Raw genomic sequence first — 21,916 nt, 5'->3', positions numbered from 1 at the left:
CCCTGGCCGGCTATTGTCCTCTCCTGTAAATAAGTCCCGGGAACCACCGCTAATTTTTGTGACGATCCCCTCTCTCTCTTTCTCTCCCCGTCCCTTTCACCCCGTCCCCTCCCCGTACGTCCTTTTCCGTCTCGCCCTTTCTCTCGTCCCTCTCTTTTGACCGTATATTTGCGAGTCAAACCAATTTAGTATTATTCCGTTTTTGTTTTCTTCACCTTCTCTCCTTCTCGTTGCCTGGCCTGTTTGGTTGAGATCCTAGTCAGCCGGCCTGCACAAAACGGCCGAGTCAGAACTGAGTTGATCGTCATCCGCCGAGCTTCGGAGACAGTCAGTTGTAGAGGACCGACCCTTGCCATATATCTTGACTCGCGTCACTCTCTGCTACCAACAACGCCTTTCGGTCTCGACCGACGACACGCACTACGCACTCCTTAGCTGCTACGCCGGTTCCCCCCCCTTCCGCCCCCTCTCACGCTATCTGAGTCGGCTTCTCGGACTGGTTCCTACACATTCCCGTTTGCCTTCGCGACGTTCACTATCAGCCTTTTTCCTACCTTTCTTCTACCTCATATAGACGTGCGGTCGTCCATTCTTTGGCCTCGGCTACCCCCTTCTTTCCAACCTTCTATCCAGCTGTTGTCGACGAGCCAGCCTCCGACTCAACCCTGCTGCTGTGTTTCTTTCTTTTTTTTCTTTCTTTTTTCTCCTCGTTTCTCCTTTTTTTTTTTTTTTTTTACCCCTTTTTCAGCACTTGGTACCTCGCGATAGTACCTCAAACTTGATTAACCCCATCTCGATTCTCATCCATACACCGTTGCGACTTCGTCTTCCGAAACCGCCATCATGGCTCGTCTCCAAAATGTTCTGACGGCTCTTCTACTGCCCCTCACTGCTCTGGCGGCGGTTATTCCGCAGCCAGGAAGCTTCTTGGGCGTACCTGTTGCGAATGCCGATGCCGCCGACATCATCCCCAACCGCTATATCGTCGTCTACAACAACACCTTTGACGATGATGCCATCGACTTTAGGCAAGCCGAGATTGTGGACTTCGTCAAGCGTCGCAACATTGAAAAGCGTGGTCTCCATGGTCAGCTCCTCAGCACCGAAGTCCACGCCCTCTCCATGAGCGGCTGGCGCGCCCTGTCCTTCGAATCCGATGACGCCATGATCCTGGAAATCATGGCCGAGCCCGAGGTCGCCTACGTCGAGGCCGATACCAAGGTCCACCTGGCCGCCACCGTGGCCCAGCTGAATGCTCAGCCTGGCCTCGCCCGTCTGTCGAACGCCGAGCCTGGGGCACGGAAGAACTACATCTTCGACACCACTGCTGGCGAGGACATCACCATCTACGTCGTCGACACCGGAGTTCGCATCGATCACACCGAGTTCACCGGTCGTGCCAGGTGGGGCACCAACACCGTCGACAGGATCGACGAGGACGAGAACGGCCACGGTACTCACGTTGCTGGTACGGCCGCCGGTCAGACCTACGGAGTCGCCAAGAGCGCCAACGTTGTTGCTATCAAGGTGCTTGACGGTGATGGGTCTGGTTCCAACTCTGGTGTCCTGGACGGTCTGCAGTTTAGTACGTCTCCTTCCCCTTTCCCTTCCCCTTTCCCTTCCCCTTTCCCTTCCCCTTCCCCTTCCCCTCCCCTTCCCTTCCCCTCCCCTTCCCCTCCCTTTCACCCTTGGTGCCAAATGCTTACCAGGACACACGCAGTCGCCAACGACGTAGCCCGCAGGAACCTCCGCGGAAAGGCTGTGATGAACATGTCTCTCGGCGGCCCCCGCTCGAACGCAGTCAACCGTGCCGTCGAGGCCCTCCACGATGCCGGCGTCGTCTGCGTTGTTGCCGCAGGGAACGAGAACCAGGACGCCGGTAACACGTCCCCCGCCTCGGCCCCCAGTGCCATCACCGTCGGTGCCATCGACGCCCTCAACGACCGCAAGGCTCGCTTCTCCAACCACGGCGCCGCCGTTGACGTCTTTGCTGCCGGCGTTAACGTCCTCTCTGCCAGCATCACCTCGAGGACTGCCAACGAGACGCTCAGCGGCACCTCCATGGCTTCCCCTCATGTTGCCGGCCTCGCGGCCTACCTCATGGCTTTCGAGAACATCAACAACCCGGATCAGCTCACCGCCCGCATCCTTCAACTCGCCCAGGCCAGCCCGGCCCGTGTCCTGAACAACGCCCCGGATACCACGGGCCTCATTGCCAACAACGGAAACCTATAGTAAAGAGAAAGATAACCGCGGGTGGTTTGTCATGGAGCGGCAGACGCCGTCGGGCAAATTCAGAATCGACCGGCCCAACTAATGCAAAGACGGGAAGGGTCCTGCCCGTTCTTGCTTCCTTTGTACACATTGCGATGCCAGAATTTCCTCCCATTTCTAGACCAGCCAAGAATACAAGGGCTTATATTCAACCCTGAATACATGACGCGGAGACGTGGAGGAGAAAGAGGGAAGGAATGTTAGACCCCCATCTGATTGCTGGCGCAGTTAATACAGGGTGGGGGCGAAGGGCGACTGTCCCAAGCGGAGGAACACATTAGGACTTGGATACAGTTCTAAGAACCGGTAAAAGGAAGAAACAAATTTCAATGGATTTTCAATTCTTTTTTTCTTCTTTTTTCATATTTTTTCATCTTTTCAACTGGACATTTTATTTGGCCTTTTCTGGCTACACACAAGATTATGGTGGCCCGAATAAGAGATGATATTGGCCACCACACGAGGGATGATGCGTCGGTCATGACGAGTGCGAGAACGCCTGGAAGGAGGACCACGAAAAGAGAAACCCCTAACAGAGAGCATTGGGATTTTCATTTCACGCTTTCTCCACAACACCAACACGAGAAGTTTCATGATGATCGTCCGCTGTCCCCACTAAAATATCCACGTGAAATGAGCATCGCCATGAATGAACCCCAGCCATCTGGAAGAAGCCGAACATCAAGAGCCCAAACCAACTAGAAACGAATTCTGACTGCTTAATGAAACCCTCGTTATTAAAAAGTAGTATCAAGAGAGATTGCTTTCGCGAGTGGAAGGGCGACTGGCCTTGACAAACTCTTATTCATGACTGAGCAAACCCTTGGAAAAGTGGCTGATATCTATACATCCATACCCAACCAACTATCCCGGGACTCTGGTATCGTAACTGCGGTGGTTTTAACGAGATGGGAATGTTGGTGCTAGGTGTTGTAATATCCCTTACCCTCTCGTAGTGAGAGCAACGCACAATTACGTTGCAGACGGTGCGAAAAGGAATAAGAGAGGACACAATGAAAAGAAAGGGGAATGTTTGCAAGCCGGAACTAAAAGCCTGACCCGTGGTATTCCAGGACAAGCCCGCCCCGTACCCGCCATGGAAGACGGGGTCTTTGCGTGTAGGGTTTGCTATCAGCACTTCTTCGGCACAACCACAGTCATGACCACCTCCGAAGACGTGGGACTGGATTGCAATTTGACATCCGTGCTAGGACAAAAAATCACGAGAGGGAGGGAGTAAAGGACAACCAGCGGCGATGGCTACCGCGATGGGTATCACTGCCTGTTTGTGTTTCACAAATTCGTCGCTAAAATATCCGTCTCTGCGCTAGAAAGATGGGGCACGAAGCCATGCGGCAACAGACCTTGTCTCGGTCACTACCTAGGAATTATGTCGGTAGCCGGGCCACTCGGAATATGTGGGGGTCTCCAAGTACCGAGACACGACGGAGGGGTCGAACGCAGGGAAGAATGGTAGAAAAGCAGACACAGGGACCCCCCGCTGCAGAAGAGAGCCACCAGAAAGAAGCAAGCTGGTGGCCGGTGGTATTAGATATACGTAAGAAGCCGTTAATTAGTATGAAGAGGTCGGTCGAGTGCGGTCGACACTGATCAGCGAAAACAAAAGCAAACCGTTAACTCCTTCATGACGTAGTTGGCATGGGCGAAATATGTGCGAGGCGGTGCAGTATACCAACCGGGTTTACAGCTCCGAATGCTCGATGGACGGTACCGCTGATGCTGATGATACCACGGGGCTTTCTCCGTCGGAACCCATGCCGGGCCAATGATACGACGACTTGTCCTGGGTCCACGACCACAACGCGTCGTATCTCGCACCGAAGTACCAAGCCACGCCGACCTGTGAAGGGAAAAGTCCATGTCAGTCCGAGAAGGTTTATGACCATCGCGATCCGAAGCGTAGCAACAGTGTGTGTGTGTGCGTGTGTGCGTGTGACTTACCATGATCGCAGAGAGGCAGAAGAGCGTAAGCAGCCCGACTCCCAACAAGATGGCACTCTCGCCGGGGTCTGCAGTGGGATCGCCCCTCTTCTTCTTGTCCATCTGTTCCGTGAGCTTCTTCGGGTCTTGTCTCGGGTACAGGGTCTCGATGAACTGCTCAATCTGTCGTACACGCATAGGATTAGTCGTGCGTCTCAAGAAGTAGGTAGTTTGTATGCAGGCTACGGATGTTGGGTTCTGACCTTGCCGCACTGCACACTGATGGCAATAAAGTTGGGATCGCGGGGGTCGTTCTTCTTGTGGATCCTGCGGATGTATCGCCGGAACACCTCGCAGACCACGTGGAGGTTCTGCGTCGACTCCATCATGAGCTGGCAAGCGTCGCCCTTGGTGATCTTGATGTGCTTGCTGAAGATATCGGGGTTGCGGAAGACGAGCTCCAGAGTGGCGATGGCCATGGACTGCGGGATGGCAACAAAGTTGAACACGCTCTGATCGCGCATACCGGCCATGTAGAAGAGACAGTCTTCGGCGTGCTTGAGCGCGTTGAGGACCATCTCGGAGCTGCAGTTGAGAGCCTTGGCCAGGTTCTCGGGCTTGAACATATCGTCCCAGCTGTCGACATACTTGCTCCAGATCTCCTTGGGCCAGAAGCGCCGCTTGTCGAGGTAGTCTTCGTGCACGTCACGGATGATGTTGGTCTTCTGGAGGAATTGACCCATAGACTCGGTAAGCTCAGGGCGGTCCTTGAGGCGGGGGTTGGCGAGGTCGCCCTCGACGAAGAGGCGGGTGAGACCCTCGCCGACAAGGCCGGCGACGTAGTGGCAGTAAAGCTCATATTCGGTAATCTTCATGACGCCGTGCTCGTTGTGTTCGGCGTTCAGAACGTAATCGGCCATGCCATTGGCCATCTTGATTGTGATGTCCTTGATGATATCATAGTAGGGCTTCTTGAGCTTCTTTAGCTCGGTGATGACCACGTCAAAGTGGACGAGAAGTTCGCGATCCTTCTCATTCGGGCCGTTCTCGGTGAAGGTCCACCCGTCGATCTCCATGTTCTTGTCGAAATTCCGAAGAAGGGGCTCCTTCTTCTCGATGGGGATGGTCATGTCATCTTCGATAGTGTCGAGACCACGGAGGACGAGGTAGAAGAGACAGATAGGCACAACAAGTTCTGGGTTGAGCTCTTGAATGACTGATGAGAAGCTACGGCTTGTCAAGTCGAGGTATCTAAAGCATTCCCGCAGAGCTGGGGATTCCTTCTCGGGATTACGCTTGTGAACGGGGTCGTGCCATACTTTCCTGGAGACTTTTTGTTAGCAAGGGGATACGAAGCAGTGTGATGGACACTATGGAACACCAGAATTCGTACCATTGAATGATCGACCGTAGCTGGTTCGGATGGAAAAGGTAGAAGATGATGCCCATGGTTGCAGCGCCTGAGCAACGGCAAGATGATGCTGCTGAAATTTAGGGAAGAGTCGGCTCGTGAGAGACGCGTAAGGTGAGAGGCTTTTTGCACCAGAAGAAGAGAGAATAAGGAATAAAAAATCACAAAAGAGGATGCGCGATGCAAATCAAGCGTGGATTCGCGCGAGATAGTGTGTGCTTTTTGTCGAGACCAAGTCGAAGATGCTTTGCACAGGGGCTTCCTGAAATAGAGGCGAGCAGATTTCCGGGAATATTGTCTCTCCTCTTATTTGTGCGTTAAGCCTTGCCGCAAGATTCAGGGGATTTTTTTTTTCCAGGTCAAATTATCAGAACAATGGCCTGGATAAGAGGATTAAAGGGAATTAAGAGACGAACAATGGTAAGCACCGGGATATGGAAGAATTCACATCGCAAGCAAGGCAGAGCAAGATTTCAGGAGTTAGGATATTACGAAAAGGATTTATCCACGCATGAATGGATAATTACATACAAGTACAAATGTACAATGAGTTAGCCCCTATAAGTGGGACTAGTTGTGATTTTTAAGTGGTCAGAACAGTGGGTTGGATGTTGGGGTTCCTTTAAGTACCTGCACCTACCTAGGTATCCGTAGGTCAACAGAGTACCTTAAGGTACGGATGCAGGCACGAAGCAGGACTCGTGGAACCGCGAAGCGAGCCAATTGGCCAATTCTGTGGGCTCTCCTCTCCACCCGTTGTTCTGACCGATGTTTGGAACACTTTGTCAGCAGACTCGTAACAGGAGGCTCCGACTTTCAATTGTTGGACCCCTGACTTGGAAGACGAAGAAGCAAACATCTCGTTAATCCAGCTATGTTGAAGACTGTGGGGTGGTGTTGTTTACGTTGTAACAACGCAATCTCTGTTGTTTCTCTTTTACTTTTACGGATACTTGTAGTAAATGCCGTGCCAAAGCGGCCAAATAGTTGTACACGTACCGCCTATCACCGTCAGCCACCTTGACACGCAGCTTTTCGCCTCATCAAAATGCTCTTGGGCTGCGCCATCGTCGTTATCATGACTGTCTGCCGTCTTGGGGTTGCATGCTGTCTCCTTCGGCGAAGAATGCGCCAGTACGGCTACGGGTTCAAACGATCTCCATGACAACTCTGGCATTTGATTTGTTTGACGATGCGGTGAACTACATCCCGGCAAGGCGGATGTACTGAAAAGAGTGATACGGTCGGTCGGTTAAGTATGTTGTTTTAGGGAAAACCAACTGCCTGCAGCGGTGGAAAGGAATATTAGGATAAGTAGCCTACTACAGGGTAGGTCATATAATAACCCACCCATCAGTGCGAAGGTGCGCCGCGTCAACACCTGTCGGCCTCTAACGTTATTCTTCTGTACACCTACGGATGCACTCGTAAGCAGTTCTGCGACAAGGTAATTATCATGTATGTATGGTGTAGTTCGATGGGCTAATCTTGGGGAGGTGGTGATGAGTGACAAGTCGCTTTTCAACACAAACACGATGGTCCAGGGGGTAGCGGGCATCACGCCTTTCGGGGGCAAGAGCCGCAGCTGCAGATCCAAAAGACTCGACCTAACAATATATTACAGTAGAAAAAGCCACGCTGCCTCCTCCGCGGAATTGCCACCGTCGCGAAACTCGGAGTAGGCGTCGTGATGATGAGAAGGTACGTGTACAATAGCGCAAGCGTTCGAGAGGAGCCAATTTGAGGGCAGAGAATGGGTATGGGTGGGGGTCCTGCTGGGGGTCCTGGAATTCACTCCGTGTTCACTCCGTGGCGGAGAGGAGGTCAGGGTCTTGGGGGGGCAAATTGAGGCATGGTTCTACGAATAGAACATGTGATAAAACATGACCTGGCTAGAACACGAAACGAACCCCTCGTTCGTCATCAATTAGCATCGTCCGTGGGAGAATGGACGGGCTTCTGGTCATGGTTTTACTCTGTATATCTCCAATCATCATTTCCCCGTAGTCGGTACCCGACCGAGTATCACAAAGTAAGGTACCTTATTGTAATATGGTGATACTTACCTTTTAGGTATTAACATTATTAATAAGGCAGCAAGCAAACCGACGAGGTACCCACGATGCTGTCTTCACACCTCCTAAGGTACGGGTAGTTTGCATGGTTCCTGCCAAGCCCCAACTTATGTTTACGTTGTACGTGTGCTGGGCTTAGGCGTGCTTCCTCGTCCTCGTGGTGCCGGGGGGTGTCCCTGTCAGACATATTCAGGTAGATTTCTTGCCACCTGCGACTTCCTGTTTGTGACATGAGAATACCACCATAATTACCTACTGTTGTAGGTACCGCGTGCTCCCATACCTACCTACCTAAGGTAAGGTACCTACTCCATTCTGCCCACCTTCGTACACGAGCACACATCATCCAGAGTACATCGGACTCTACCCGACTTTAAAATGGACGTCCTTCCCCATCCCCGTCCTTTTCACATCTCACGTCCAAAGCGCCCAAACACGCCAGCTGCCTGTGACCCGCTGCCGACCGCTGTCCCAAACGCCATTCGTTGTACTGCGACCTTCGAGCTCACCGCCTTCTACCCCTCTCGGGTGTATGATAAAAACGATTGAGACCTGAAGAGTCCTCGGGCCGGCCGTTCGTGTCTGTCTTGCTACACGTCTCCCTAGGTCCCATTCCAGACTCGAAACGACTCCTGGTAGTCCAAGATCTCGACATCACCTCAGCCCGTCTTATTCACACACACTTTCCGTCTTTGCACACTCACCATGGCTCTCACCAACGGCTCCACAAACGGCGCCTCGAACGGCGATGCCAGCAGTGCCACCAACAGCATATCAAACCCGCGCTTCCTCATCTGGGGAGGTGAAGGCTGGGTTGCCGGTCACCTCAAGGCCTACCTCGAAAGCCAGGGCAAGGATGTCCACGTCACCACCATCCGCATGGAGAATCGCGAGGCCGTGCTGGCCGAGCTGGACCGCGTCAAGCCCACCCACGTCCTCAACGCTGCCGGCATTACAGGCCGTCCGAACGTGGACTGGTGTGAGGACAACAAGGAGACCACCATTCGCTCGAACGTCATCGGTACCCTCAATCTGACAGACGCCTGCTTTCTCCGCGGTGTACATTGTACCGTCTTCGCGACGGGGTGCATCTATCAGTACGACGAGGCCCATCCCATCGGCGGGCCGGGTTTCATAGAAACAGACCCCCCCAACTTCAAAGGAAGCTTCTATTCAACCACCAAGGGGCATGCCGAGGCCGTAAGATCTCCCCCTTCTCCTAATCACTGCTTGGGTGCCACACGGGTGTTTCCCCTTCCAACCACCCACGGTAACCGGGGGCCCCATGCCAGGATTTTAATGAACTCTTACAATGGAGCGAGTAGGAATGAAATGTTGAGTTACTAACCGAAACCCTCGCGATTCTCCTACAGATCATGAAAAATTACAGTAACTGTCTCATTCTCAGACTCCGCATGCCCGTCAGCGACGACTTGCATCCGAGGAATTTCGTCACCAAGATCTCCAAGTACGAGCATGTGGTCGACATTCCCAACAGCAACACCGTGCTGCACGACCTGCTACCGGCGTCCATCTTGCTGGCCGAGCACAACGAGACAGGCATCTACAACTTTACCAACCCTGGCGCCATCTCACACAACGAAGTGCTCACCTTGTTCAAGAACATCCTACAACCGGATTTTACGTGGAAGAACTTTACGCTGGAAGAGCAGGCCAATGTCATCAAGGCTGGCCGCAGCAACTGCGAGCTTGACACCACCAAGCTGACCAAGAAGCTCAAGGATTACGGCTATGAGGTGCCTGAGATTCATGAGGCCTATCGGGCCTGTTTTGAGCGGATGAAGGCTGCCGGTATTTAGTGAAAAGACCGGAGAGGGTTCAAGCATACACACAGAGAGAGCAAGCGTTTGTCTTCGAGGATCATCATCTGTTGTCCGGTGGGTAATGAAGAATGGAGTATGGGGAAGCGGTGAATTGCATTTCAATTACAGTTCGAAAGGGCGTTATAATGCGGACATTTCCACGACCAGTCAGAGCGGCTGGAGTGCGTATGGCTTTACAAACCTTAACGGCGGGTTTTTCCTTTTCTTTTTTACTGGGAAAGCATAGCAGACAGATTGCAGGAAGGGGCATGTGGATGACGGGCATCACAGTTCCGCGGCGCTCCGGCATGTCATATCCACAGATATCGTTACCTAGATCCCATATACACAACAAGCCAGCTATACGGAGGAAGAACGAAACGCATCACGCGCATGATATATTTATATATAGCTCCATCTCGTCTATCGAGAGTCGCGCTGTATATCCAATCAGGCTCTATCATAAAACGTACACCTGCCGACCCGGACCCAAAACGCCCCGAATCCCGACCGTAACTATATTTCAGTCGCATTACAAAACAGACATTAGTTGCCGTCTTTACCAGTACGCCGACTCAGTCCTGATCTGCTCGAACTACTCGCCCAATCAAGCGCCGATATGGCTCAATGGTAGAGGTTCTGCTGCTGCTGCGGTTGCTGCCCGGGTGGAGGATACTGGGCCTGGTTCTGTTGCCAGGCCGAAGTGGTGCTCTGCTGGCCGTAGCCATACTGAGTCGGCAACTCGTACTCGGGCTGCTTGTAGCCGTTGAATTCGGCCGGTCGGTAGGCGGCGTTGGAGGGGCCTTGGCCGTAGTTTCCGTAGGGGGTGAAGCCGGGGTTCTGGGCCGCGGTGGGGTCTATCTGGCCGGCGCGGGCGTACGTGAGGCGGCCCGTGCGGAACCTGTGGTACACGACGGAGGCGTAGATGAGCATGCCGACAAAGGAGAGACTAAGAGAAGAAGAGATATTGTTAGCGTTCGGGCCGTCTTGGTGTGGTTTTTTCCCCTTTCTGTATTCAAATCGAGAGGAGTGCATTGGACCAAAAAAAGGTACGGAGAAAAGGAAAAAAGGAGAAAGAAGGGGGACGAAGAAAAAGGGGCGGAACTCGAGGAAAGCTGGGACAGGTGAAGTTGACTCACTATACAATAACGGAGATGATAATGCCGGTAGTTGAGATACTCCCGATGAAGGACAAGATGAACAATACGGTCCAGATGGTGGTCTGGATAACATTGGTGATGATGAAGAAGCGCGGGCTCAGGGTGCGGCTGGCGCGCTTGATGATGCTGACGAGGTCGAGGGCGAGGCAGAAAAGGACGATGATGAGGTTGACGACGAAGATGGCGACTGTGGCGCCATAGCTTATGTCGACCTCGTTCTGAATATCCTCTCTGAAGGCGGCCAGGGCGGCGATGGCGAGACCGAGGACGACGGCCTGGATCAGCAAGACTAGGATGCGGACTACCCAGAAGGGGATCAAGACACGCTTGAGGAAGGGCGACGAGTCGCCGACGACGTAATGTTTTCCGCTCATTTCGGCGTCGGTTCGGTAGACTACCGCAGATTGATTGATTGATGGTGTCTCGTTCTTTTGTCGTCGTAAGACGCACTCTTGGCGTTCGCGAAGGATTCTGGGTATTGTGATTCTCGTGTCGCGGATAACAGGACGGATGGGAAGAAAGTAAAGAGGAGATGGATGGGACGGAAGCACGCGAGAAGGAAAATGGTAGCGTGGTTGATCTATTAGCGCCTAAAAAGAAAAACAAAAACAAAAAGAAGAAGAAGAAGAAGAAAAGCCCCCTCTTGTACCTACCTTACATATGACCGTAATCAATTTCCTTCAGGGCCAAGGGGTTCCGGGGGGGCATCCGTCTCCAAGACAAGATACTGGGGCGTGAGGGGACTTCTATTTGTAGAACGCGCGTTCTGACCAATGATGACTAACTATTGGTGGCGGATTCTACACGTGTAGGGGCTATGTTGGACGATTAGCGCTGGGTTGCTGGCTCAGCCTCTGGCCTGGGTCCAAGGTTTATATTCCGTAACACAACCAGTCCTACGGGTCGGCCAACCCCGCTTTGAACCTAAAGAAGGCACCGCCATGAGTAGCTTCATATAAGGTACCCCATATAATCCTTCTACCAACAGAGATATTTCTGTTAAAACAAGTACTTGTCTGTTGAGTCACCTTAACCGAGAAGGAGTGGAGAGTCTCAGTCTCAACGTGCACTAGGTCTAGGACTGGACGGGAAACGCGAAAAGGGGCGAGGCGCAATTACAGAAATATGCACGGAGTATATAAGTGATAAGTAGTTATGATGAAGAATTTAGGGAAAGGTTCCGAGTGATAGCAGCTCTTTAGATATTCAGTGCGATGTTGGACTTGAAAACATCGTACTGCGTAGCCATGAATTTGCTTCTTCGCATCTTTGATTATTCTTACAGGGCAGAAGAAAAACACTGGGTCATTCCGAGGCCATTAGATTGGTGCGCTATTCGAGTTTCATATCCTGGTTGTTCCGGTATTCCTGTGTTACCACAGTCCGTACCCTGTACTCCGTCCGGGCTAAGGTACTTAATTATATCAAAAGGTCTGATAGTATTTTGTGTCTGATGTTTTTGCGTGCTAGCCTAGCAAGCCTCAATAGTCAAGAGTATCTTGCATAGGTATCACGGCACTTGATTTCATCTTGGTTTGGTTGGTGTACAGTATCTTTGTCATCTCGACAGACTGTCTATCACCAAGCTCAATAGAATACTCGTTCGTCCTGAGCAAAAAGGGACGCATATTGGCGGAGGGACATAGCTTGAGTTGGGCGCTATTATAAGACACCTGTCGTCCACATTGGGGACACTGTCCGTTGGACTTGCATTTGTCTACTCGCTGCCCAAAAACTGGCATTTGGAAACATTGTTGCGTATTCTTCTCCAAGCCTCATTCCCACAAGGCTTGTTCCATTTCTGTACGGGTCCAGTCACTTTTGTTTCCTGGATTACTAAGTCGGCCAGTTGCGCAGTATTTGCTAGTTTGCTATGATGTCGGTGTTGGAAGTTGCAACTAATTCGTACAGCATCAAACGTATCAATAAGCGACATCAGCACATAACCCCGTGGGCAGCAGTTTTACGCATTTGCCAGAATTCATGTACGGATACTTCATTTCTTCATACGGTATACCTACCTTAGGGGCCCATTCGGTGACGGCGACAGCTTGAAGAAGTACCACCACCTGGGAATGTCCGCAGGTGTCAGAGGGAGTTTTGACATTTGACGCTTGACACGTAAGCCAACCTGGAAGGTTGACAGAGGTATTCTCAGTACAACAGTATAGCGTTTGTGCGCCTGTGGTTGTGGTGTTATGAGATACTTACAAGATATCTCACACAAAGTACCTTGCATGTGATTATACCTTGTGGCATTTCCGAGTCGACACCACTTGGTTACATTGGTACATCCGCTGGCGTGCTGCCTAAGGTAAGGTAGGTGGCCGGTGGCTCAGGCTGGCGACGTAATATGGTGGGGCCTGCGTAAAAAAAACAGACCGCCTTCGGTACCCAGGATTCAACTTGTTCAACTAGTGCGACTCCCCTCCAGAAAGACTGTCGTCGTCAACGTCGTCGTCAACGTCGGGATCAAATAAATTGTCCTACACTACGTACTTATCAACAAGCATCAGCGATTACCACCATCACCCACGACTCGCCAGCCACGTCCAGAACATCCTCGTCTCTACCGCCTATTATACCTAACTCGCCTTCGTGCCCACAGCAGTCCAAACGTACGTACTCCTTGGGAACAGAGAACAGAACAACCCGCATCGACTCGATTTCTGCTGCGACCATGGTTGCGGACACAGCCTATTACGATACACTGGGCGTGAAGCCCACCGCCACTGAGCTGGAAATCAAGAAGGCATATCGGAAACTGGCCATCGTTCACCACCCAGGTTCGCACTTTCTCTCCCCCGCCCCCCTTGCCCCCTTTCTTCTTTCTTCCTATCCCTCTCTGGTCCCGTCTCCCCCTTGCGATGGGCTGACCTCAGCCCGACAGACAAGAACCACAATGATCCTACCGCCCACGAGAAGTTCCAGGAAATTGGCGAGGCCTACCAGGTACTCTCCGATGGCGACCTCCGTGCCGCTTACGACAAGTTCGGAAAGGACCACGCCAAGCCGTCCGAGGGCTTTGTCGATCCGGCCGAGTTCTTCACCTCCATCTTCGGTGGTGATGCCTTCGTCGACTGGATTGGCGAGATTAGTCTCATGAAGGACCTCACAGCTACGATGGAGATTACCACGCAAGAGATGGAGGAGGAACAAGCAAGGGAGAAAGAAGCTGCTGCCGCCGCCGCCGCCGCTGCTGCTGGTGCCGGCGAGGCTGGCGAGGCTGGCCCCAGCACGACAGCTCCGGGCCAACGTGCAGATGACGCCGAATTCCCCGGGACGGAAGAGGCCATAAAGGAGAGTATGAAGGACGCCCCTTCAGCCGCTCCACCTCCCCCCGCCGTTGTCGTCGAGGAAGACAAGTCCTCGCCAGCTCCCCCGACCGATCCGAACGCCCGCACGCTACCACCCCGCACTCCTTCCCCAAGCCCCTCCGCCAGCTCGGCCTCCCGCCGCACCCAGATCCCTATCCGGCCAGCTCTCATGGACCGCCCCTCGGACGAAGCCGTGGCCGCCGGCGGCCCCGAGACGGAAGAATCCCTCCGCCGCAAGGAGCGCAAGAAGGCCGGCCTGTCCCAGGAGCAGCGCGAGCAGCTGGCGGCGCTGGAGAAGGAGCGGGCGCGCGTGCGGCAGGAGCGCGTCGACACGCTGGCGCGCAAGCTGGTCGACCGCGTCAGCGTGTGGACCGAGACGGAGCGGGGCGAGGCGGTGACCAAGTCGTTCCAGGAGAAGATGCGGCTGCACGTGGAGAACATGAAGATGGAGAGTTTCGGCCTCGACATCCTGCACGCCATCGGCCAGACGTACGTCTCCAAGGCCACGGCGCTGCTGCGGTCGCAGAAGTTCCTCGGCCTCGGCGGCTTCTTCTCCCGCGTCCGCGACAAGGGCACCCTCGTCAAGGAGACGTGGGGCACCATCAGCAGCGCCATCGACGCGCAGCAGACCATCGAGGAGATGGCGCGCATGGAGGAGCAGGGCGGCGACGAGTGGTCCGACGAGCGCAAGGCCGAGTTCGAGAGGCGCGTTACCGGCAAGATCCTCAACGCCGCGTGGCGGGGGAGCAAGTTTGAGATTCAGAGCGTCCTCCGGGAGGTGTGCGACCAGGTGCTGTACGATAAGAAGGTGCCCCTGAGCAAGCGGCTCCAGAGGGCTGAGGCTCTTCTCATTATTGGTGAAACTTTCCTCAAGGTGAGTTTGGCCGTTGCCTCCTCTTTCCTTTTTTTGGGTCTTCTTTTCTTTTTAATTTTTTCCGCCCCCAACTAACCAACTATCTATAGGCCCAACGATCCCCCGAGGAGGAAGGAGACTACCTCGTCTTCGAGCAGCTCGTTGCCGAGGCCGCGATTAAGAAGGAGAAGGACACCAAGAAACGCAACAAGAAGAGCCCGTTCGGTTCTTCTCACCACGACATGGCCGCCGAAACAGCGGCCAATGCGCCCAACGTGCCTCCCAAGGCGTAGTAGTGCATGGTGTGAAACGAAACTTGATAGAACGCGAGGCTGCGAGGCGTTGATGCGGCAAAGCAGCCAGCGGTAACACGGTCTAGGGGGGTAGCGAGAGACGCTTACTTGTGATTGGAAAGGAGCAACTAGGCTATAAGGGGGATAATCTTAGTGTCCCTCAATGAACTGCTCGTCTTGTCCTATCGACAGGCATGGGAGAAGAGGCCACACAGAAAGAGATCGTCAGAACGGTGGGGAGGACCACGATGATGCTTCCGGCGAGCATCGAAGTTGCTGGGTTATTTTAGACCCAGGTGATACCATTGACTTCTACTACTACCCTACATAGATTTTTTTCTGTTTAATCCTTGTTTATTGCAGTCTTTCCATTTCTGCTTTTTTGTTTTTCTTCAATGTTGTTTCGACCCGCCTTCTCCTGCTCATGGTTATTTATTATAAGGTATCCTGAGCGAATTTGTTTCTAGCGTTTCTCTGGTATTCATCTCCGTATCCCCCAATGTCAAACCATATAATCCTAGCGCAGGCAGCCGCTTTTCCATACAGTTTCAGCCTCCAGCCTTTTGCACTCGGTTTACGCGACGGCCTTGCTGGCGCTCGTCAAGCTTGGTATAGAACCAGGTGAACTCATCAAGTGACTTTCCGGGTTCTCATCCCTGAGGCGACGGTGATATGATGAACTGCTTCACTTGATGATTGTAGACATCCGAAGGTGATTCGATTCCCAGTTGCTACGAGTACCGTTTCATGGGTGTCATACTCTGTATTTCTCTGTTTCCCGCCCTCTCGTTTTGGCGGACCTAAATGTAATGTAATGCTCGGATGATGGGGGTATCTAATGGTACAGACAAGATATGCCCAGCCCACAAAACAAGTTCGCGACAAAGGAAAGAATAAAAAGAAACTATGGTAAGAGAAAGGCGAACGTTGGTGGATGGTGGTGGTGGTGGTGGTGGTGCATGTTGAGCACCCCTGAATAATCCAAGGGAAAAGATGAAGAGAGAACGATAGAGAGCCTGCCAACGCCGTTCCTGTGAGAATCCAATGTCTCCCGGATCCTTAGATTGCCTTTGCCTTTGCCTTGGCCCCCTGACAGAAAAAAAGGAAAATAGTCCCCGTGGAGTGGCGAGTGAGCGAGTGTTTGTGAGCATCGTCGAAGCCTGTCGCGATGCTGAGCCTAAAAAAAAAAGAATTGTAGTGATGTGTTCCCTGCAAGGCAAGGGAGCGGGTATAGTGAAGCATGTCGGAAAGAAAAGAGGGTTGAAAAAGGCGTAAAATCACCCGCCGTCAATGGGCAGCTCTATCCCGCTGTCCCTATCCTGCGGATCCTTCCCCCACTGTGGTGCTAAGTTGCTGTCCTTCTCTTTCATCTTTGGTGTGATATCGGCACTTGGGTCATAAATGAGGACATCACCCCGCTGCAAGTTCTCGTCTTTTCCTTTCTCCTCGCCGTATCCGTCAGGGGTATCGTCGTCCTTGATGACACCCAGGTCGGGCTCGTTCTCCTCCTCGTCATCGTACTGCGGCGCGAGAACCCTAGGCGGCAGGTCCACGTCGCTCACACGGACGTGGTACTCGAGGGCCTTCTTGCCGTCCTTGATGAGCTCCTCCGTCCAGCGAAGGCAGCGTTTTATGCTTTGGTTGATCTTCTGGCTGTCGACCAAGAGCTCGCGGTGCTTGGTCAGGTCGAGCTGCAGGCGGCGTTCGTCGCGCTGGCGGCGGCGGTCGACTTTGAGGCTCCGACCCGAGGCGGATTCGGTGTCGGAGGGGTCCGTGTCGTAAAGAGAATCTGCGTCGTCGTCGTCATCATCTTCTTCTTCTTCTTCCTCCTCCTCTTCCTCGCTCAGATCGGAAAGGTCCAGGCCGGGTTCCGCGCCGGGGACGGCACTGGCGACGGTCGAGTTCGACGGGATACGGCTGGACGCAATGGAAGCGAGGGAAGAGATGCGCCCGGCGCGGGAAAGGCGACGATATCGCCGCAGCTCGGCGGTTTGCTTGCGGAGCTGGCGTTCTAGCGACCTGTTGATGGCCTCGAGGGAAGCGTTCGTGATCTCCAGGTCCTGCACTTTACGCTCGCGGCGGGCATTGGCGACGAGATCGTTGAGGGGGTCGGTCGAGTGGGTGGATTTGGTGGGACTTTGCAATTCACTCTGCCCTTTCGACTCGTCCGATTCGGCAAAGTCTTCGGTGGCCTGGATGATGGAGGCCATCGTCATGACAGGGTTAGGAGCTGGTGGCGGAGCGGCAGGGGAGAACGCGCCGGAAGAGGCCTGGGAGGTTTGAGGCGGTTGAGAGGCGTGAGCGGCTTGGGAGGCTTGGGACGCCATAAAGTGGGACATGATCATGGCGTCGCCGGCGCCGATGCTACCCTCACGAGAATGACTGGCGGGTTGAGGGGATGTCTCGATGCTGATACGCCGTTTGGCAGCTGAGGTGGGAGCTAGCGAAGGCGGGCTGGCGACGAGCTGCGGTTGTGGACGGGTCTGCGTCGTCTGGCCGGCGATAGAAGAACCCCGGGATGACACCGCTGGCGGCTGGTGGATTTGTTTGATGGGTGATGTCGGTCGTGCCAAGGGGTACCCTGCACCCGGTGTGCTTGCGGGGGTTCGGAGGGTAGGGAGCTTGGAAGTCGAAGAAGATACGGCGGAGCCGGCGGACGAACCGGGTCGGAAAGCAGGTTGTAGGTCAGGGAGACCATTTGCGTAGACGAACTTGCTGCTTGTGGTTTGCGGTTCCTGGGCGGCGTGGATAGGAGCAATGACGGGTGCATAGGTCGGGGAGGATACGGGGGGCGGCGACATTGGCCGGTTTCGTCGGACGGCGCTCGGATTTGCGTAGAGGAAAGTAGAGCCTCTCTGCTGCGGAGCGGCGGGTTTGGACAGGGACAGGGCAGGGTGGTGGTGAGAACCCTTGGCGTCACTGGCATAGAAGAACTTGTGATTGTTGTTATTGGTGGTGTTAGTATCGGGAGGAGTACGATGGTTTGCGGGCGAGCTGAAGGTGACGAATTGCCGTTTTAGCTGCGGCTGCTGCTGTGGTGGTTGTGGTGGTTGTGGTTGCTGTTCGCTACCCCCGCCGGACCTGCCATTGTTTGCCTCCCAATCGGCGGGATCGAGACGATCGTGGTTCGGAGTGCCGGTCGGCGTGCTGTTAGCACTGTCAACGCGGCTCTGACGAGAGCCGGAACGTGGCGTGATGTTGTTGCTGAGGAAAGCGGAAACGGGGCTGGCGTATTCATCCTTGTAGGCCGAGGAGCCGAATGGCTGCATGACGGGGGCATTTTCGTTTCGGCGACGAGCCAGCGGGGTGACGACGGGCTGCTGGACCTGAGGCTGGACCTTGGAAGCGATCTTGGGAGTTAGAGGCGTACGACCGATGGCTTTGGCGGCCGCTGGGCTGAGAACGGGTTGTCGGGGAGCGGCGGACGCGCCCCTATCGTGTGGCGGGGGCATATTAGAGGTACGATTGGCGGCGCTGGGAATTGGGTTTGGTTTTGGGTTTGGTTTTGGGTTTGGGTTTGGTTTTGGGTTTGGTTGTGATTTTGGGCCTGGGCCTGGGCCTGGGCCAGGGCCAGCGACGACGGACGAAGGGCGAAGAGGCGGGTGGCGGCTCAGGACATTGTGAGGGCGAGATTGGAGGGAGCGGGCAGACGGCGTCGTTGTCCGAGAAGAGGATATGGTAGAAAATGAGTGCTTGTGTCCTGGTGATTGATACTGTTGTTGTTTTCGTTGCTTTTCTTGTTGAAGAGGTGGTCGTGGTTGTTGTTGTTGTTGTCGTCGTGGTTGTTGTTGTTTTGAAGATGTGTGGGGTTCAACTCGGGGTGAGGCAGTGACCGAGGACTTTTGGACGATTGCTGCGGAAGTATGTGTTCGAAGGGCAACGGTGCAGCGTGTTTGATTAGTGGTCGTCGGCTAGGAAGATTGGCGGCGGGACGATATTTTCGAGGGAAAAGACGGTGGTGGTGATGTCGGAGAAATGGAGGAGGAGGAGGTAGTGGTGGTGGTGGTGGTGGTGGTGTCACCAGTGGTATTGTTGGTCGAGGTGTTGAGGAATGACATTTTGGCTTTGGACTTTGATCCCGTGCCATGTCACACACAACAACATTGCTCTTCCTCGGGGAGACGTCTCAAGTTGACTAAGTCGGTACAAGGTGTGTACAAGTGGTTCAACGCCAGTCACAGGGAACCACGAAGTACTTCATACTGCCATAGAGGTAGAAGGTACGAACACATGTCGCTTTTTGCGGATATGGTGCGTCGATTAGTACGGAGAGACAAATTTCTTCAGGGGCGGCCAAGTCCCCTGAGGTCCACTAAACAGCAGTTAGGTACTTGCTGGACGAAGTACACGTGTAGGTTGATAGCATTGGCAGAATTGGCGGTGTGGACTTGATACATACCGTGATCAGTTTACAGGAGTCCTCTTATGTCAGAGTACTCTGTGCAGAGTAGAGTACGTTGTACGAAATCCATGAAATCCATCAGTCAAGGAACCAGGAGGTCTCAGGTACAGACGAGGAGAGACACGGGGAAGAAGAAATTCTTCACATTACACGGAAAATAAACAAAACAAAACAAAACAAAACAAAACAAAACAAACAGAGCGGAACAAAAGTTCGGCAGAGCACGAAGAAAGGAATACAGTAGCGGGGTAAAACTCGGTCGCGACCCATACATCTATCTCATTTTAATGTATTTTATGTCTTCATGCATTTCATGCACAACCCAGTATAATTTGAGGCTAAAGAGGATCTTTGTACCATACCTAAGACAAGCGAGCTCGAAAAATATGGTCATGGTCGAACCATTCAGGTACCTCGCACCATTCACTACCTAAGGTCCGTACCGCGGACCTAAGGTACCTTTAGTCTACCGCTCATTGAGGCTCGTGACGGCTCGTGACGTACCTGTACTCCGGATTACTTCGTGCATGTGCCCAGTAAGGTACCGCTGCTAAATACCTCCACAGTACCCGACATCGGCTGCATGCCATACCCACAATTCCGTCGGCTCCGATCCTCCGATCCTCCGCGGCTGCCCCTCCACCTCAAAATATCTTCCGATACCATCAACACCTACCTACCTACTATCCCGTATTTTCCCTTTACCATCCAACTACAGGAGACTATTATCAGCATTTCGCCAACCCGCATACCCAGCGCACTTCTTAATCGCTAAGAGAACCCCTCCTGCCCCACCATGGGCTACGTCGGCGTCTCCCTCATCGTCGCTTCTGTCGTTTGGGTCCTCGTCGCGCCACCACCATGGATTCATCCCTACCTTCCATTCTTCCTCCTCCCCGCCCGTCGACACTCACACGCGCTCCTTTTGACTTCGAAACCCTCGTCGCCTCCTCGAGATAACGATACGCAAAATTCCGACGATAAGCCTGAGGCGCGAAACGGAGGAGAACATGTCACTTCGAAAGAGCCAGAAAGGCCAAGAATACAGGTGGAAGAAGCCCGATCAAATCTAGCAGGGCCTCCTCTCGTCGACCTCGCACCCGCACCCGCACCCGCACCTACACGTACATCTTCACCCACATCTTCGCCTACATCTTCGCCCGACCCCGCCCCCGCGCGCGATGCCAAAGCTGCGCAAGACCGCGACCGCGCCGCGATGCCTCCCCCACCTCCAGTCATCCAGACCCCGGCCAGCGTGCCTACTTTACAGTCTCCCCCCCAGCTCGCCGAGCCCGAAGAAGAACAGACAACCCCCAAAGTTTCTGCCACCGCCCACGACGCCTCCTCGGTCCCGTCCTTCTCCCTCTCCGATGAGTCGGCTCCCGCTCAGCCCGCCGAACCCTCCATCCGAACTCCATCAGCATCCTCCATGATGCCTCCGCCACCGCTCCCAACAAAACCCTCCAACGCCTCAGCATCCCGTCCGTCCTTCCCCATGCTGGGCTCCCCCCAAGTAGCCCGTCCACCAGGCGCCGCACCACCTCGCCTTCACAAAATCCCTTCCGCCACCCCGTCCACCCTCTTCCCCCGCCCCGACTCGCAGCAAATAGCCCGCGGCCCCGCCCCGAACCGCATCCCCGCCGCCGCCGCCACCGCCACCGCCGCAGCAGCAAGAGCAAGAGCAAGAGCAGGACCCTCCTCCCTCGCCCCTCCGCCAACACACAACCAACCCCCGCAAAAGCCCTCCCGCAAGGTCCTCCTCCCACCAGGCCACTCCCCCCTGGACTGGGCCCGCATATCCGGTCCCACCGCCGACCTCCGGAACCTGCCCCCCGACACGCCGTACCTCAAAGTCACCCCTTCGATGCTGAAGCGCCACTCCGGCCGCAGGGGCACCGACGCCTGGAGCGCCTTCGCCGGCCGCGTCTACAACATCACCCCTTACGCCGATTACCACCCGGGCGGCCGCGGGGAGCTGCTGCGCTGCGCCGGCAAGGACGGGACGAGGCTGTTTGGTGAGGTCCATCCCTGGGTGAACTACGAGACTATGCTTTCGGCTTGTCTTGTGGGCGTTTTGGTTCCCGAGGAGGAGGGGTCTAGGGAGAGTGAGATGGATGCGATGGACTGAGCGTGGTTGAATGTCCCATCTACTTTTATGGGCTTGTTTGTTTTGCGATAGCGGTTCGAATAGATCGAGAGGAGGAGAGAGCATACAGAGGGAAACGTGTCCGTGGTGTGGATATAAGAAATTTATTAGACAGATACCCCTTTCCTTGCTCGTTGCAATATCCTCGTCTTCCTATCTTGCGCCCGAGGAAACTAGCAAGTAGAATAATAAAAATGAAAGAGACCCCAAGTCGCAAGACA

The 21,916-nt window shown here is 54.1% G+C and overlaps 8 protein-coding genes across 8 annotated transcripts; 4 read left to right on the top strand and 4 right to left on the bottom strand.

Annotated features, from left to right (window-relative positions):
• Positions 1-843: 843 nt before the first annotated feature.
• Positions 844-2,235, top strand: SODALDRAFT_339315 (oryzin; the record flags this gene model as incomplete). Its single annotated transcript, XM_028612848.1, has 2 exons — positions 844-1,585; positions 1,721-2,235. The coding sequence occupies 2 exons, from the start codon at positions 844-846 to the stop codon at positions 2,233-2,235; spliced, it is 1,257 nt and encodes a 418-aa protein (XP_028467779.1).
• Positions 2,236-3,930: 1,695 nt separating this feature from the next.
• On the bottom strand, positions 3,931-5,824 carry SODALDRAFT_142727 (farnesyl-diphosphate farnesyltransferase). Its single transcript, XM_028606804.1, has 4 exons — positions 5,609-5,824; positions 4,479-5,538; positions 4,237-4,398; positions 3,931-4,135 (listed from the first exon to the last, which is right to left on the bottom strand). The coding sequence occupies exons 1-4, from the start codon at positions 5,662-5,664 to the stop codon at positions 3,977-3,979; spliced, it is 1,437 nt and encodes a 478-aa protein (XP_028467778.1). The 5' UTR covers positions 5,665-5,824; the 3' UTR covers positions 3,931-3,976.
• A 2,198-nt stretch (positions 5,825-8,022) lies between these two features.
• On the top strand, positions 8,023-9,976 carry SODALDRAFT_332120 (NRS/ER). The gene is made up of 2 exons (XM_028611621.1): positions 8,023-8,901; positions 9,075-9,976. The coding sequence occupies exons 1-2, from the start codon at positions 8,407-8,409 to the stop codon at positions 9,519-9,521; spliced, it is 942 nt and encodes a 313-aa protein (XP_028467777.1). The 5' UTR covers positions 8,023-8,406; the 3' UTR covers positions 9,522-9,976.
• SODALDRAFT_332119 (hypothetical protein) lies at positions 9,890-11,407 on the bottom strand. Its single transcript, XM_028611620.1, has 2 exons — positions 10,664-11,407; positions 9,890-10,473 (listed from the first exon to the last, which is right to left on the bottom strand). The coding sequence occupies exons 1-2, from the start codon at positions 11,056-11,058 to the stop codon at positions 10,149-10,151; spliced, it is 720 nt and encodes a 239-aa protein (XP_028467776.1). The 5' UTR covers positions 11,059-11,407; the 3' UTR covers positions 9,890-10,148.
• Positions 11,408-13,364: 1,957 nt separating this feature from the next.
• On the top strand, positions 13,365-15,147 carry SODALDRAFT_275296 (DnaJ-domain-containing protein; the record flags this gene model as incomplete). The annotated part of the gene is made up of 3 exons (XM_028607974.1): positions 13,365-13,470; positions 13,575-14,875; positions 14,965-15,147. 3 exons carry the CDS (start codon positions 13,365-13,367, stop codon positions 15,145-15,147), a joined length of 1,590 nt encoding a protein of 529 aa, XP_028467775.1.
• A 1,277-nt stretch (positions 15,148-16,424) lies between these two features.
• SODALDRAFT_339311 (hypothetical protein) lies at positions 16,425-18,599 on the bottom strand (the record flags this gene model as incomplete). Its single annotated transcript, XM_028612847.1, has 1 exon — positions 16,425-18,599. The coding sequence occupies one exon, from the start codon at positions 18,597-18,599 to the stop codon at positions 16,425-16,427; it is 2,175 nt and encodes a 724-aa protein (XP_028467774.1).
• A 79-nt stretch (positions 18,600-18,678) lies between these two features.
• SODALDRAFT_142666 (hypothetical protein) lies at positions 18,679-19,398 on the bottom strand. The gene has a single exon (XM_028606803.1). It carries the CDS (start codon positions 19,232-19,234, stop codon positions 18,758-18,760), a length of 477 nt encoding a protein of 158 aa, XP_028467773.1. The 5' UTR covers positions 19,235-19,398; the 3' UTR covers positions 18,679-18,757.
• An 838-nt stretch (positions 19,399-20,236) lies between these two features.
• Positions 20,237-21,903, top strand: SODALDRAFT_332116 (hypothetical protein). Its single transcript, XM_028611619.1, has one exon. The coding sequence runs from the start codon at positions 20,346-20,348 to the stop codon at positions 21,675-21,677; it is 1,332 nt and encodes a 443-aa protein (XP_028467772.1). The 5' UTR covers positions 20,237-20,345; the 3' UTR covers positions 21,678-21,903.
• The last annotated feature ends 13 nt before the right edge of the window (positions 21,904-21,916 follow it).

Source organism: Sodiomyces alkalinus (genome assembly GCF_003711515.1).
Source record: "Sodiomyces alkalinus F11 unplaced genomic scaffold SODALscaffold_3, whole genome shotgun sequence".
NCBI lineage: Eukaryota > Fungi > Ascomycota > Sordariomycetes > Glomerellales > Plectosphaerellaceae > Sodiomyces > Sodiomyces alkalinus.
This window is presented reverse-complemented; position numbering and strand designations above follow the sequence as displayed.

Excerpts from the sequence above, each read along its gene's own strand:
- SODALDRAFT_332119 (XM_028611620.1), bottom strand. The coding sequence starts at position 11,058 with ATGAGCGGAAAACATTACGTCGTCGGCGACTCGTCGCCCTTCCTCAAG. Across the intron at positions 10,474-10,663 it reads ATCATCTCCGTTATTGTATA|TCTCTCCTTTGTCGGCATGC; the intron begins GTGAGTCAACTT and ends TTCTTCTCTTAG.
- SODALDRAFT_142727 (XM_028606804.1), bottom strand. The coding sequence starts at position 5,664 with ATGGGCATCATCTTCTACCTTTTCCATCCGAACCAGCTACGGTCGATC. Across the intron at positions 5,539-5,608 it reads CTACGGTCGATCATTCAATG|GAAAGTATGGCACGACCCCG; the intron begins GTACGAATTCTG and ends AAAAGTCTCCAG. Across the intron at positions 4,399-4,478 it reads TCAGTGTGCAGTGCGGCAAG|ATTGAGCAGTTCATCGAGAC; the intron begins GTCAGAACCCAA and ends CGTGTACGACAG.
- SODALDRAFT_142666 (XM_028606803.1), bottom strand. The coding sequence starts at position 19,234 with ATGGCACGGGATCAAAGTCCAAAGCCAAAATGTCATTCCTCAACACCT.
- SODALDRAFT_332120 (XM_028611621.1), top strand. The coding sequence starts at position 8,407 with ATGGCTCTCACCAACGGCTCCACAAACGGCGCCTCGAACGGCGATGCC. Across the intron at positions 8,902-9,074 it reads CCAAGGGGCATGCCGAGGCC|ATCATGAAAAATTACAGTAA; the intron begins GTAAGATCTCCC and ends ATTCTCCTACAG.
- SODALDRAFT_332116 (XM_028611619.1), top strand. The coding sequence starts at position 20,346 with ATGGGCTACGTCGGCGTCTCCCTCATCGTCGCTTCTGTCGTTTGGGTC.